Source organism: Mustela nigripes, chromosome 17 (genome assembly GCF_022355385.1).
Source record: "Mustela nigripes isolate SB6536 chromosome 17, MUSNIG.SB6536, whole genome shotgun sequence".
NCBI lineage: Eukaryota > Metazoa > Chordata > Mammalia > Carnivora > Mustelidae > Mustela > Mustela nigripes.
In genome coordinates this window covers 53,537,281-53,551,520 of record NC_081573.1, presented here as the reverse complement: position 1 = coordinate 53,551,520, position 14,240 = coordinate 53,537,281, and the positions used below count along the sequence as shown (strand labels likewise).

General features: G+C 54.8%; 1 protein-coding gene across 1 annotated transcript in view; it reads right to left on the bottom strand.

Annotated features, from left to right (window-relative positions):
- Window positions 1-14,240, bottom strand: part of PLCG2 (phospholipase C gamma 2) — a 146,760-nt gene that overhangs the window by 90,687 nt on the left and 41,833 nt on the right. The window contains exons 3-5 of the mRNA XM_059383063.1: window positions 5,549-5,692; window positions 3,380-3,473; window positions 2,595-2,642 (exon numbers count right to left, since the gene is read on the bottom strand). Of these exons, the coding sequence (XP_059239046.1) occupies window positions 2,595-2,642; window positions 3,380-3,473; window positions 5,549-5,692 (286 nt within the window). The remainder of the gene's footprint in view (window positions 1-2,594; window positions 2,643-3,379; window positions 3,474-5,548; window positions 5,693-14,240) is intronic.

Below are 14,240 nucleotides of genomic sequence, written 5' to 3'. Positions count from 1 at the left end.
GGGGGGGGGGGGGGGGGGGGGGGGGGTGAAGGACGCTCTGAAGAGGACGGCCGTGACGGACACGTACGCTGGTACTGCATCCCATGGAGGCATATGCTGATGCCGCAATCAAACCAATTAACTAGTTTTTACTTAAAGGCTACGGCAGGGGGGTGGAGGGGAGCTAAGAGTTCTGCCTTTTACCGGCTTTCGTGAGTACTTACAAAAGAAGACAAGCAACACCCAGTCCTGACAGGTAAGCCCCCCACCCCGGAGTCCCGCCCGGCAAGGCAGACTGCTGCGGACGAGTCCCCTAACTCGGCTTGGCCTCACTGTCCTCACGAAATGACCCAAGGGCGCTGAGCACCTCAGTCCACGAGCATTCCAGAAGCACGCCCCCCCCCCAAGGGCACGCAACGCGCCGGCTCCTCTCAGCAAGGGACGGCTGCTACCATTCCGCGCCGAGAGATGCTGGGCCCGGAGAAGGAGGGCGCGGGCCAAGGAAAGCACGGGGAGCCGGCGCCGCCGCCGCCGCAATCTTTCGTTGGCTGCTGCCACTCCTTTGTTCTCCTTCAGGAAATGCCACCAGTGGTGGGCGACAGGAAGGGAAGGGAAACTGGCAGAGCCGAAGTCAGCTGCCCTTTCAATGGGTACCTCGGTCAGAGCTCCTTTTGCAAAACTCCCTCCCGGCCTCCCAGAACTACAGGAAAGGTGGGATTTTCCACGTGTTGATGGAGCCGCTGGGCTCTGCCCACTGGGAGGAAGGTCGGGGAGCGCGAATGGGACGCAAGTCACCGGGGCATCAAGTCCCGAAAAAGGCTTCCTCTCTGCCGAAGGTTCTGGACCGGCCGTGGGGAAGACGGGTCTCTGTAGAAGAGGTGCGGGAATCCATTCTGAGCGAGACGGCCAAAGAGGGGGCTGACCAGTCTGACAAGAGGGACAGGCAGACTTCCAAACCAGATCAGGAACTCCGCACCACCCACGCGCGGAGAGAAGGCCCGGGGCGGCGCCGTCTGTCTTCCCTGCGCCAACCTCAACCATGAATCACCCCAAGCCACACGGAAAGGAAACACCGGAGAGGCCCCACCTAGGAGGCTGAAAGACACCAGTGTGAGTAAAATCCTCCAACGTGGGGACCTCCCCAGACCCCGTCTGTCACACCGGATCGCAGCCCGGGGGATGGGCAGACAGTGAATGCCGGACAGATGGAGGGGGAGGGAGCGTGGCGGGACGGGGGGAGGGACACGGGGTGCCCTCTGGGCGGACCTGACACCATTACTGAACGTCCCCACGCTGGTGAGGACTGCTCTTCCGTCATCCCGTCCCGCGGCGCACGCAGGAGAAAGCATGGCAGCTGACCCGAGCTCTGATGCCACCAGTGACTGTAGGACCCTGGCCCGACACCCGGGAACCGCAGAGATGGAAAGGGACAGCCGGGGAGAGCTGGAGAGTTAGCTGGGACCTCACGTTCCGGGCTAACAGATCTTAGCAGAATCGAAGGAAGGAAAATCACATAAAATTTTTTAAGACGGTCTTACACGACCCTAAATTGATAAAATAATTTTAAGCGCCGAGCACAAGCATGGTGCGTGGCACGCCGAGTGCTCAGTAAATGGTAGGATTTACCGTTACCTTTTTTTTTAAAAAAAAAAGATTTTATTTGAGAGACAGAGAGTGAGATAGAGAGAGAGAGCATGAGGGAGGAGAGAGGCAGAAGGAGAAGCAGACTCCTCGCTGAGCAAGGAGCCCGACGCGGGACCCGATCCCGGAACTCCAGCATCATGACCTGAACCAAAGGCAGGTATCCAGGCACCCAGGTACCTCTATCGTTACATGAATAATAACTGAATCATAACCTAAAAAACTGGGCCAGAGAACATTCAATCTCACTCATAAATACATGCCAATTGAAGCAAGTATCTGCTTTTGCCTTTCACCCATCCGATCGCCGAAGGTCTGGTGACGCAGGGTGCCGGGAAAGGCGTGCCCTCTTGCACCACAGGAGAAATACAAATGGTCAACGCCTCTCTCGGAATGTTTGACCAGAAACCCCTCACTGCTGGGATCCCTCCTGTAGGACTCGATCCTGTCTGTCTCCGCTTCACACCACTTACAATACAGGGAGACCCCGAGGTTTCCAAGCAGCAGGACTCCGGCACTCACGACACTAACAGACAGGGAGGGACTCTACGTCTATCAAGAAAAAATGATTTCTCCTGAGTGAGGAAATCACATTGCCAAGTTCAAGGTCAAACCACGTTTGTAACAAAAAGGTCCCACACAGAGGACCACCGCACGCGCTGACAGGGAAACGCTGTGAGACGCGCTGTTCGGGGAACTCGTGTCTCCCCAGGACACAGAAGGTGCTCGATGCAAGGGCTACGAGGACACGGTCCGAGCGCTCCACGGCAGAACAGCGGTCTCTGCAATGTCCACGGAATGGAGACAGCCATGTGCAGGCGGTGCCACCATCAGCCCCCAGCACGTCCAGCCAGACCGCACGAGGGCCTCTCCACACCATGGAACAGGCTGCGACTGCCGTGGATGGTTTCAAGAAGGAACATCAGAAGCCAATACGTTCTGGAGAAAACCACAGAACCACGAACGGAGCTCACCTGTTTCTTCTGGTTTGATCCACTGAATAGATCTGCTTTCTCAGCCAGCTGGGGAGAGAGTTGAGACAGACAGACAGACAAAGACAGACAGCACCGGAGAGAGAGTTAGTTCACAGCCAGTGTCGCTCGGTTCTATGGAATGGGGACAAAGGATCCTGGAAACAAGCAAATCTTTCCAACTTGCTAACCTGAGCAGCTCGGGAAAAAGCGGTTGCCTCCTTGTGGTTGAGACGCCCTGGCTGAGCCAAGAGGGCCCCCCAACACGCAGAGGCTGTCACTCCTTAAACGGACAATCCTCTCTGACGATGTTCATTATCTCCCAAAACAGCGGATGAGAAAAACGGTGGGGATCACAGGGTTTTAACTGAGGGGACCATCATTCCCATGCCAACCCCACGTGGACCTCCATGATACTGGAGGCACGGACAAGGCTACCCCGAGCAGGTGACAAACCCCGTACCCTGTATGGAACAGCCCTTTGGTGAGTCGGCTGAGCCCCTTCCTAATGCTGTAGGAAGGAAGCCCTGGGTCTTCCCGTCAGACGCCACCAATGCCTGTTCCAACCTCGGTTTCAGCCAACTCCTCACCCCAGCAGGCTCAGGACGGCCCCGCCCTCGGAGAAGCTCCTCCGGCCAGATGCTGGAGAACCCACAGCCTCTACCCGCCCGACCCTCCCCGAGCCTCCACGGCGAAACATCGCTCTTTCCTTTCCTTCCCTCATGTTGGAGAAAGGGAGCAGAATCCATGAATGTGGCAAGAAAAGATACACGAGCACAAGTCCATACCTCTCAATGATGGTGGGTGTAGACGCGCTCATCGCTTCCTGGTGAAGGATTTTCAAGCCCGAGAGCCACTTACTCGCATCCTCCTTGGAGTCGGCTGCAGAGGTTGAACACGGATGGAAACATTGTTAGTCCCTGGGAAGACCTCCGCAGAGAGGTCGGGGCCCCTGGCCATCCCAGCCCCACACAGACCCCGAGGACGGGAGCAGCCAGCACTGGTTTCCGGTTTTGCACACGGACACCAAGAAGGCCTCTCCTTCACGCCTTCATGGTTCTAAGACCTGCTTCTGGTCCGAGATGAAGCCACGTGCCCCTAATGACCCTTCTACAGCAAGGGTGACAAGTGGGATAATTTTTTTCCTTCCAAGAGTTTTAGCTTTTACCCTTAGATGAGCAAATATGGTGCAGGGTCTGGGGTACTTCCCACCCCAACCCTGAGCCGCCCTCAGCATTTCCTGTTTCTCGTGAAGGCTAGGGAGAGGGGACAGAGGCAGCATCAGGCAGTAGGTAAGAGCCTGGCATCACTGACAAGTCCCACTGCACTGCTTTGGGGCTGTGTGACATTCTACCGACTCCGTAACCCCTCTGTGCCTCATTTCCTCACCAGTAAAATGAAGCTAGCAGTGCAGACCTCTCGTTGAGTTAACCACCTCCGAAGGACCAGATACCTTGTTTATCTGGACGAGGTTGATACTCTCCCTCTTCCCATGGAAATGAGGAGAAAATTAAGTTCAGAAGCATAGGAGACCTAGCCCCAGCCCATAAGTGGGAAGTGGGATCTGAATCAGTGGGATCCATGTCCTCACTGAACCTGAATTCTAGAGCTCTGAAAGAAAGACCCCAATGTGGAACAGAGATGGCATCTTGGACTCCAAGACGTGTAGTCTCTCTCTTGCTCTCGTTGTTTCCTTACCAAGAACCACCAGGCCTCAGCCTGCAGCCTTAGCCTGCAGCTAAGTGGACTAAAATCCTGAAGTTCATAGGCACAGGCCCCGCTCTCCTGCCCCATCTCTGCACTAACCACACACCAACAGTCAGACGTCCACTCATCATGTCCCACACCCAGCTTGCTATTTCCCTCTTTCAAGCGCTCAGACATGGAAAACTTCTCCCCGGACTGGCCTCCCTCTCTCCACTCAACTCCTACAGATGCCTCAAAACCCAATTTTAAAGTCACCGCCTCTGCAAAGGCTTCCCTGAAATTGACCCCCTGCCCTCCTACAGCGTGCTGTATTGTGAATGGACTGCCGCTCTTATCACAGTGTACTGTGAGCTCCTGAGAGGCAGTGACCGGTCTCCTTCAGCCCTAGAGTCCTAGTGGCCTCTAGCCCAGCACAAGCGATGTGCTCAAAGGTGCATGCAAGCGAGAAAGCAAATCACAAGAGCTACTGGGCCCTAATTTCAATGTTCCCGACACTCCTTAGCTTTCATTGTTCCCCCCACGTGCGTCTACTTTGAACGGGATTTATTTTCTCTCATCACTCCCAGCTGTACAGACGGTTCTGAGTCAATGAATTCTAGGACTGGACCTGAAGGGGGTGACAAGCTTCTGCCCCTGAGTCAAGTGCCTGAGCTTTTCCACAGCTCACCCTCTGGCCTCTGAGAGGCCCCTTCGACATTTGGGTAAATTTATAGGGATGGCTGGAACTCTCACCTCCAGGTCGTGGGTCTATGTGAGTGCATATGTGCCTTCACGTGTTTGTGTGTATGTATGTGTACACGGGTGGCAGCTGTATTGTGTACATGCGTGAGCTTGCATGCATCTGTGTAGGGGTGTGTGTGTGTCTGTGTGCACACACATACGTGTGAGAAGATTTCAGGATAGTGTCCCCAGTTTAGTTGGATGTAGACCAGGCTCTGCTGGACGACAACTATAACCTGCCTCCAGCTCTCCGCGGGAGCCAACCAGGCCGTTCACACAATGCTTACCACGTCCCAGTGAGGCCGACGTTACCATGCTCCCCGGCTCAGAGCTGAGCAAACTGAAGCTCAGAGAGGCTGAGTAGCTTGCCCCAAGGCACACAGCAAGAAAGGCGCAGGGTGAGAATTCAAAACCATGATGACCCCTAACACACATCAGGGTCAGGCAGGTGCGAGCCTTCTGCTACTCTGGAGCATCCTAGGAAGGAAGCCAGGCATGGGCAGCGACAAAAGCCCGCGGGGGGTGCTCACCTGCCAGGCTGAGGGTGCTGAGGACGAACTGGGTCCCGTAGAAGATGGTGAAGCAGCAGTCTTTCTTCTGATGCACAACCTTTGCACGCTCAAAATCCTTGGAGTTCTTCCCGGGGCGGATTTCCTTGATTTCCATGATATCCACTGAAAGAAGGTGAAGACGGGCCCATCAGAAGCCTGAGTTCACTCCACCCGAGGACGCAGCCACAGGCCTGCCCCGTCCCTCCCCAGCCCCTGAGCCCCATCCAGACTGCAGGATTCCACGCAAGTAAGGAAGACACGGGCTGCTCTAAACGAAGCCCTGGGGGAGCTGCAGAAAGACAGACAGAAGCAGGAGGCAATCTCTCCTCCCTATAACCCCTGCTGCGGAAGGGCTCCAACCCACTCCTTGCCAGACTGGGCCAGGATGGCCATCTGACCCGGGGGAGACCCCTACCCCCACCCAGAGGATGGCCACCTGACCCAGGGGAGAGGTCTCCCCCCACAGAAGGGCCACCTGACCCAAGAGCAGCCCCTCCCCCTCTAAATGGCCACCTGTCCCCAGGGGATCTCCCTCCCCGCCACAGGATGACCAGGGACTGTCACAAAGAAGACAAGTTTGATCAGTCCCTTCCTCTTCGTTTTTCTGTCAAAACACAACTTTTCCTGGAATGGACCCATTCTACGTGCTTCACATGAAGCTGATCTGCCTCTCCTTACCGGCAACAGGGGCCCAGCCTCCTGGGAACGACCAAGATGCCCCGTGCTGGGGCACCGTGATTGATTGGTTCAGGGACGAGCCCATGGTGCACCAGCATCCTCCCGGCACTGTTTGGCCAGAGATATTTATAAAATCTCTCTTGTTGCTGGGCTGCTGCCTGGCTGATAAGACAGAAGTCTGGGGGAAGCAGGGAGCACGCCATCCACCGTAGAGAAAGGGGAGATGGACCCCAGATGTACTGTCTGATCCCCTAAGGTCCAGTCACACCGGAAGCCATTCCTGCCCAAGGAAACGCTACTTCCACAACACAATCAATTCTCTTTTATAGCTTTGGTCAGATGAGCTGAGCTTCTGTCACATGCAACCCTAAGACTCCTGGCATGTAGATCTTGGTCCTTGCCCTGAAGAGAGATATAGGAAAAAGGTGTCCCTGGAAATGGGAGACAAGGGAGGGAGCTTGGACCTGGGATAGAGGAAACTGACAGGTGAATAAAGGCACTTAGAGTCAGGGCTGAAGCAGCAGGAAAGGTTCATGACCCTTCACAGGCAGCAACCGGAGTGGGGGTGCAGTGAACACAATTAGGAGGGAGAGAGATAGAATGAACTAGAAGCTCTCTACTTTCTTCCCATGGGTCTAACCAGACCAAAAACAGCCTGGTGGACAAGAGTCATGAAGGAATGCACAAAGACTTTAAATGGGCAACTTTGTTCAGCATACACATGAGAAATCTCCGCACAGCTAGACCCCAAACCAAGCCCGAGACCACGTACAAAACGGTGAAAACCAATTCGAGTCTGTAATTTATTTCACTTTATCTGTTAAAGATTTATTTGAGAGAGAAAGTACATGTGGGAGCATGACGGGTGGTGTGCAGGGGCAGGTGCAGAGGGAGAGGGAGAAGCAAGACCCCCACCAAACATGGAGCCTGACATGGCGCTCGATCCCAGGACCCCAAGATCCTGACCTGAGCCAAAGGCAGACACTTAAATGACTGAGCCACCCAGCTGCCCCTCCGGCCTGTATTGTAATCACACTGTACCAGTGTCAGGGCCCTGGGTTTGGTGACTGAGCAAGAAAGACATGATCACCAGGGGAAGCCGGATGAACGATACAAAGAAATCCTGTACTATGTCTGCAATGTTCGCGTGAGTCTAAAATTGTTGCAAACCTGATAGTTTTAATACCACTTCTCAACCACGAGAGGCCGTTTTGTTTTGGGAACAGAGGTGCCTCAGGATGGAGGCCAGATCCCTCTTCCTCACCGAACCCAGAATCCTGGAGGCTTTTCTCTTTATCCTCACTCCCCAGAAACAAACTCCACAACACAGACCCTTAGTGTGCACTGAAACTTACAGCCTTCGGGGAGGAAACTGGCATTGCCGATTCAGCTGTTTACGCTCCTCGAAGAACATTCAGGGCAGTGAGGTTTGTTCCCGGACTTTACCCACCCAGCTCACTGCCAGTCGAGATACTGGTGACTTGAAGTAAATCTATTTTTTTCCTATCAAGTCTAGCAGTGATTATCTACTACCCTCGCTCCCCACAAAATATCTGTAGGTGAGACTCTCTCAATTGGCCTATTATGAGTTTTTCTCCTTATAGCAAAGTTATAATAAAAATCTGACACAAGTTCATAAAGAAAAAAATGTCATATACTATAACACTGTCTTCACGGAATTACCAGTTCGACTTTCTAAATCACTCTCGACTCAGTCGACTTCTCTCCATTCCCATGCCCAATGCCATAATCCAAGTTGTTGGATCTCCTGCTTGGCCTACTGGAGTAGCCGGAAGTTACCCCCAGAGCCTTTTTTAAGGAAATTTAAGTAACCTCGTATTGGGGCGCCTGGGTGGCTCAGTCAGGTAAGCGTCTGCGTCTTGATTTCGGCTCAGGTCACGATCTCACAGTCATGAGATGGAGCCCCGCACCAGGCTCTGAGCTCAGCGGGGACCTTCTGCTTCCCCTCTCCCCCTCCCCCGATTCGTGTACGCAGGTGCTCATTAAAATAGATAAATCTTTAAAAAATAAAGAAGTAAATGCATAATTATGCTCACGCCCCTCCTGGGCTTCAAACCTTCTGACTGCTTCCCATTGTTCCTAGGACTGAGAACCAAGGCCCGGGGTTGACCCCGCTGGCCCCCCCTGGCCCCCCCCCCCCCCCCCCCGCCCCCCCCGCCCCCCCGGGGGCGGGCCCCCCCCCCCCCCCCCACTGCACTGGCATGTGCTCCGGGCCTGGTCATCTCTCAGTTCCCCTTCCAGTCTGAGCTCCTCCAGCATCGAATTCAGAGAAAACCCTCCAACTCCTGCGGTCATACAGATCGGTCCCTCTCCCCACGGCCCCGACAGGGGCCGGCGCCTGCAGGTCAGACTCCTGGGCCAGGAACCTCTTCCCTCCAAGGCACTCCCTTGCTCGGCGCCGTGTCCCAGCCCCCAGCGCAGCGGCCGGTCCGCGGTGGGGCCCCGTAAACAGCTGCTCAACGAAGAAGGGGGCAGAGCGAACCTGGAGACGGACGCGGAGATACGAAAAAATACAAATGGAGCCCCCCCCACCCCCCCACCCCCCCAGACGCGGCAAAAAGGGACAGAGAGACACCAGACGGGCCACCCAGACGAGGAAGGAGAGAGACACAAAGAGGCACACGGACCAAGTCAGACGGGAAGAAGCATAAGACACGGAGGAGAACGAAGAACAGCCACTCTAGGGAGGCGAGGGGTCCTGCCGGCCACTTTGGCGCCAGCAGACACCCCGGCTTTGGGGCCAGGCCTGACCCAGGGGGAGGCTGCAGGCACCCACCGCACCAGCAGGACTGGTCACCTCAATGACGTCATGCCCGCCACGCCCCTCTCTGCCCCTCCCCCACCAGGTGAGGGCAGGCTCATTCACGATGGATGATCCTGAAGAGAGGAGGCCTCCGGCAGGGGCCGGCCTTGCTCCCCGGTCATCAGCCGACCGGCCGTGTACAGATCTGACCGGAGCAACTTCCCAGCACCGCCAGCCTTCTCCACCCCAGCGAAACGAACCGTCCTGTTCTTTTTAGAACTGGCCCGTGGAGCTACACATATGCACATCTGTACGTACAGGTACGTCCTCCACTAAGCGCCGGGAGAACAGAGACTCTGTCTGTGTCACTCGCTCACAGCTGGGGCCTCACGGCCACGTGCACCGGAGCCCGGCTCAGAGCAGAACTCGGGCGCCCAACGGCTCCGGTTCCCGTTTGGGAGATGGTCGCAGGAACGCTGGTCGGGGAGCAAGGAAGGGAGACAGGCAGGGAAAAGAGACGAGGAAGCAGCCGTTAGGTCACCAGGCTGGCCCTCCGTCGCTATGCAGAGCCGACCCCACGGGGGCTGTGGGAGTCCGCGCCCCACCATGGAGTAAGGGAACTGGGGTGTGTATCCCCAAACCCCGTCTGCTGTTGGTCGAGGGCTGTTTCTGGGCTGGCCCAGCCCTCACGCAGGTGGCTGCAAGGCTCATACTGAGAGGGCCTCGAGGGGCAGAAGGGAATGCTTCAGGGAGCAGAACCTGCCTGATGCAGCCTCGGCCACATCAGGTGCCCGATCCACTGGTTTCTGTGCTCGATCCGTGGGACCCAGGGACCCGTGGGCTGGAGGGGTCCGAGGCCCAGTGTGTATTTCAGGCAACATCGGGATGCATGTGACCAAGTCCCAGGCACCGCCAAGAACAGCTTCCCTGGGCTCCCCCGACAGAGACAGGACTAGGTGTCACTGCCCTGGGTGTTCTGCACCCTAAAAGGGATCTTGGCTCTGCAGGTGCCTCTGGTATTATAGGTAATGTACGCTCTTTTAATAGAACAGCTTTATCAAGATGTAGCTTGTGTCTTTATCAAGATACAAGCTCACACACTATACAATTAACCCATTTCAAGCCCGCAACTCAATAGCTTCTAATGTAGTCACAGACTCATGCAAACCACCACCACAGTCCATGTAAGAACAACTTCATGACCACAGAGAGAAACCTAGACCCTGTAGCTATCACTCCCTGTTCCCCTCTTGTCCCCACACCAGTCCCTGGCAACCACCAACTTTCAGTCTCTACAGATTCGCCTTTTCTGGACGTTTCACATAAAGGGAAGCATACAGTCCACCGTCTTCTGTGTGGGGCTTCCTTCAAGGTTCCTCTGCGCCCTCACCAGGACCTCGACCCTTTCTACGGATGGGCAGCGTTCCCGCAGAGAGAGACCACACTTTCGTTATCCACTCTTCGGCTGATGGACGTTTCTGGATTGTTTCCACCTCCCGACCGCTGTGAAGAGTGAGGCTATGAACACTCCCCTGACAGTTTCGGTTTGAACACCTGCTTTCAGTTCTCTCCGGTGTCTCCTCGGAGGGGAAGACAGTCCTCCTGAGTCCCCACTCTTAGGCTACAAGCCTTCTAATTGCGAGTTGCCTCCTTCAGGCCATGGGGCTTGTCTCGCCATCACTGCGGACCAGGGAGGACAGTCATTCACAGGCGCAGAGTCAGGCGTGGACGGGTCTGCGGTCAAGGCCTCCATGAAAACATGGTGGTAAGGCCACCGGCAAGCCAAGTGTCAGCTGTTACTACTACTCCTCCCCGGGCCTCCTGAGCAAGGGGGAGCTCGCTCCAGAGGAAACAGAGGGCTGCCCGCTATCCAGCACCCCCTTGGTTACCAGAAACCCCGAGAAGGCAGGAAGGAAACCCCTCACCAGAAGGGGTGGTTTTTCTATTTGGTAATCAGCAAAGTCTGAGGGGCCTGCTGGTCATTTCTGTTGACACACACTTGATCTTCTATCGCACAGGGGCACCTTGTTGAAGGTTGACCCCACGGCCCACAGAGTGCACAGCAGTGATGGGGGAGGGGGTGAGGCCTCCTGCACTCAACGAGGTCAACCCCACATCATCTTTCTGCCCTGCAGCTGGAAATAAAAGCCTACTGCCAGGATTGCAAACGTGCCTCCCCAGCCCATGCCAAGTGTGTGTCCGAGGACCACGGAATGGCCTCAGGAACCCACAGGCCTAGGTCTGAATCCCAGCTTCTGACAGGTGCTTGCAGCTGAACTCACCTCTCTGGGCCTCCACTTCCTCGTGGGAGCAACAGGACCAAGAAAAGTCTTGTCACACGGTGCTCTTGGAGGATTAAAGGGGTGTGTGTTGGGGGGGTGTTACAATACTGCCTCGAAATGACAACTAATAAAGACGTAGCAAAAAGAAAAAAGAAAAAGATGCGGCAACTTCTACGTGTCTGTCAGCTCCTATTTTTAAATTACTAATGCAACCGAATAAAGCTAGACGCATACAAGGTAAAAGAATAAACCACGCTCTCTTCATTTGTCTGTTGTGGAAGCTGAAGCGGCAAGTCCGTGTGTGCTAATGTGGGAAAAAATCCACACCGCCTTATGTCAATAGGGTGCCGTGTCTGCACACGTACATACGTGTGCACACGTGCAGACATAGGTGTGAACACACACACGGTGCTCAGGTTTCCATCGCCGTTCAGATCCTCACTCTCTAAATCCCCACTCTAACCTGCAAGTATTTTCTTTTACACAAGACGCACTACCCAGATCACAGCTGCCGTAGGATGTTCACGCACGGGCACCGATGAGAACACGGGTGTGCGTCAGTCTGCAACAGGAGAGGTCCACGTCCAGTGCTCTCAATGTTCAAAGTCACCATGCATCTGACCTAGGATCCTGTCCCCCCTCCTGAGTCCTGCCTGCGTCCCAGCATTTGCTTCTGACGAGCAGACAACCAGAGTCCAATTTAGAGAACGTCTCTGGTATTTCCAACAGAGTAGTTTGCGGTCATTTCCATTAAGTTGCAAAGGAGAGGACAGGAAAAAAAATGAAAATTCACAACCAATGTCCTATACTACCCTCTGTACTGTTTGTGAACATGCCCAGTAACGAGTTCAATAAAGCATCGAGTAATTCAGTATCTGTGGCTGTTAATGCTTTGCGTTCATGAGAAACGTCTGACGGGCTGGCCTGCAGATGTGCAGGGGTATTAAGCAACACCGGGGTCGGGTTTTTTCTGATCGGTTGGTAATGCATCACCATTTATCTCCGTGGAATAGGACATGATATATGGCTGTCAAAACAAAACAAAACAAAAAAAGCTGCTCTATCTCCTGTTTCCAGAAACATATTAGACTCAGCTAAGGAGGGGAGCCTGTAACTATACGTGTATATTTGTGTATGTAAAGGTAGAAAAAAAAAAAAAGTCCACCAATTTGCTGACAGGCTTACTGGTGGGGAAGATGACAGGCAAATGGTGGGCTTCATCTGCTTTGATGGGAATTTCTGCCGAAGGCACGCAGTCATGAAGATGACCGACTTTATTTTCAAAGTAGGCTCTGGGGGCCAGAGCTCCGGCCGGGCGTGCTCTTGCGGTGGGGGCTCGGCAGCCGTGCTTCCTGCTTGAAGTGAGATAATGCAGCCACAGAAGCGAGGCCCCATCTCAGCACAAACGTGGCTTCCCAGCATCCCCTCGGGCCTTCCCCAGGTCTGGCCACCCTCCCACTGTCCTCCCCACCCATCACCTGCGGACACACACTCGGGGTTTCCAGCCTCCTCCGACTCCCCCGTCTCATTCCGCCACCCCCTTTGCTGACGGTCCCCATGACCCAATTCTTCAAACCCTGTTCCCCTCTGGGCCACTGCCGAGCCGCCCCCCACTCCTGCAGCACCCTGCTACCCTCACACCAGGCATGCGGCCTTTCCCGATTCCCACACTTACCCTCAAGCTGTACCATCCAACGACTGGCTTCAAGCCCCTTCGGGGAAGCTCTAGTCGTATTTGAGGGGAAAAGAGACCGCTGAGACTTGACGCCTTCCCACGCATACCCCCACCCTCCCACCTACCCGACAGCCCCTCCATCCGCCAGGCTGTCACAAGCATCACACAGAGGGTCCCCACCCTCAGAAGCCTGTGAGGGACAGACCTTCAACAGACCAGCGCAAGAACACGTAAGCCTCCAACCACACCAAACACCTCCATGGAGAAGAAAAAAGTCTCCACTGGGGCTTCTCCCCAGCAAGGGGAAGAGAGGCTTCTCGGAGGGTGTGCATCTTGGTGGAGCTCTAAAGGCTGGAGGTGACCCGGTGAGGGGAGTAGAAAGCCCTACGGAGGCACGCGCAGAGCAGGTCGCCCCGATGGCGCCTGGGAGCTTGGGCAAACCATCTCCCTTTCTCTGTTCCTTCCCCACCTGTACTGACCATGACAGCCTCCTTCACCAAGCTGCTGTGCCAACAAAGTGAACTGACACTAACCGGAACCCCGTGGCCCCCAGGAGGTCCCAGACAAGTTTAATTTAGTCAACGGGACTCGTGTTCTTGCCCGCCAGCCTCCACCACCACCTTCACCGATGCGGGTGGTTTCGCTTTGTCTCAGGGTTGCTGGGTCTCAGTGAAAGACTCTGCTTTACAAAACCAAGGGTGTTGGGCTGTTGGACAGACATGACAGCACCTAACCTGAAAGCCGGAGGGACAAGTGACAGGGACTACAGAACACACAGTTCAGAACCATGGGGCCGTCGCGGGAGAGCAGAAAGAGCCCGACCTTAGAAGAATCTGGCAAACGTGTGTGTAAAGTCCAACTTGGGGTGGGCTTCTTTATTATGGCTTGGCCTCTACTTCCTCATCTGTACAATGGGAATGAATATCCATCCCACAGGGAGATAACACCTGAAAGAACATGGTAAAGTGTAAACTGTCCCATAAGCCTTAGATATGAAAGTCCTCTGAAAGCCTCGGGATTGGTGGCGGGGGGTGGGGAGGGGGAGACTGTCCTCATCTTCTTTGAAAAAAACATATAACAAAGAAGCAATTGTTGGGACTGTGCTGATCTCCGGTGGGGAATATCCTGGCTCTGAGCTTCCGTACGAAGCTCTAATATCAGCACTAATATCAGTACTCCACTGATGAGGCAGCCATTACTGTGTGTTTGGTGTTCACACAGATAGGCTGGATTAAGTATTTTCTAGATGTTTCCAAGTTTTAAGTGATACTG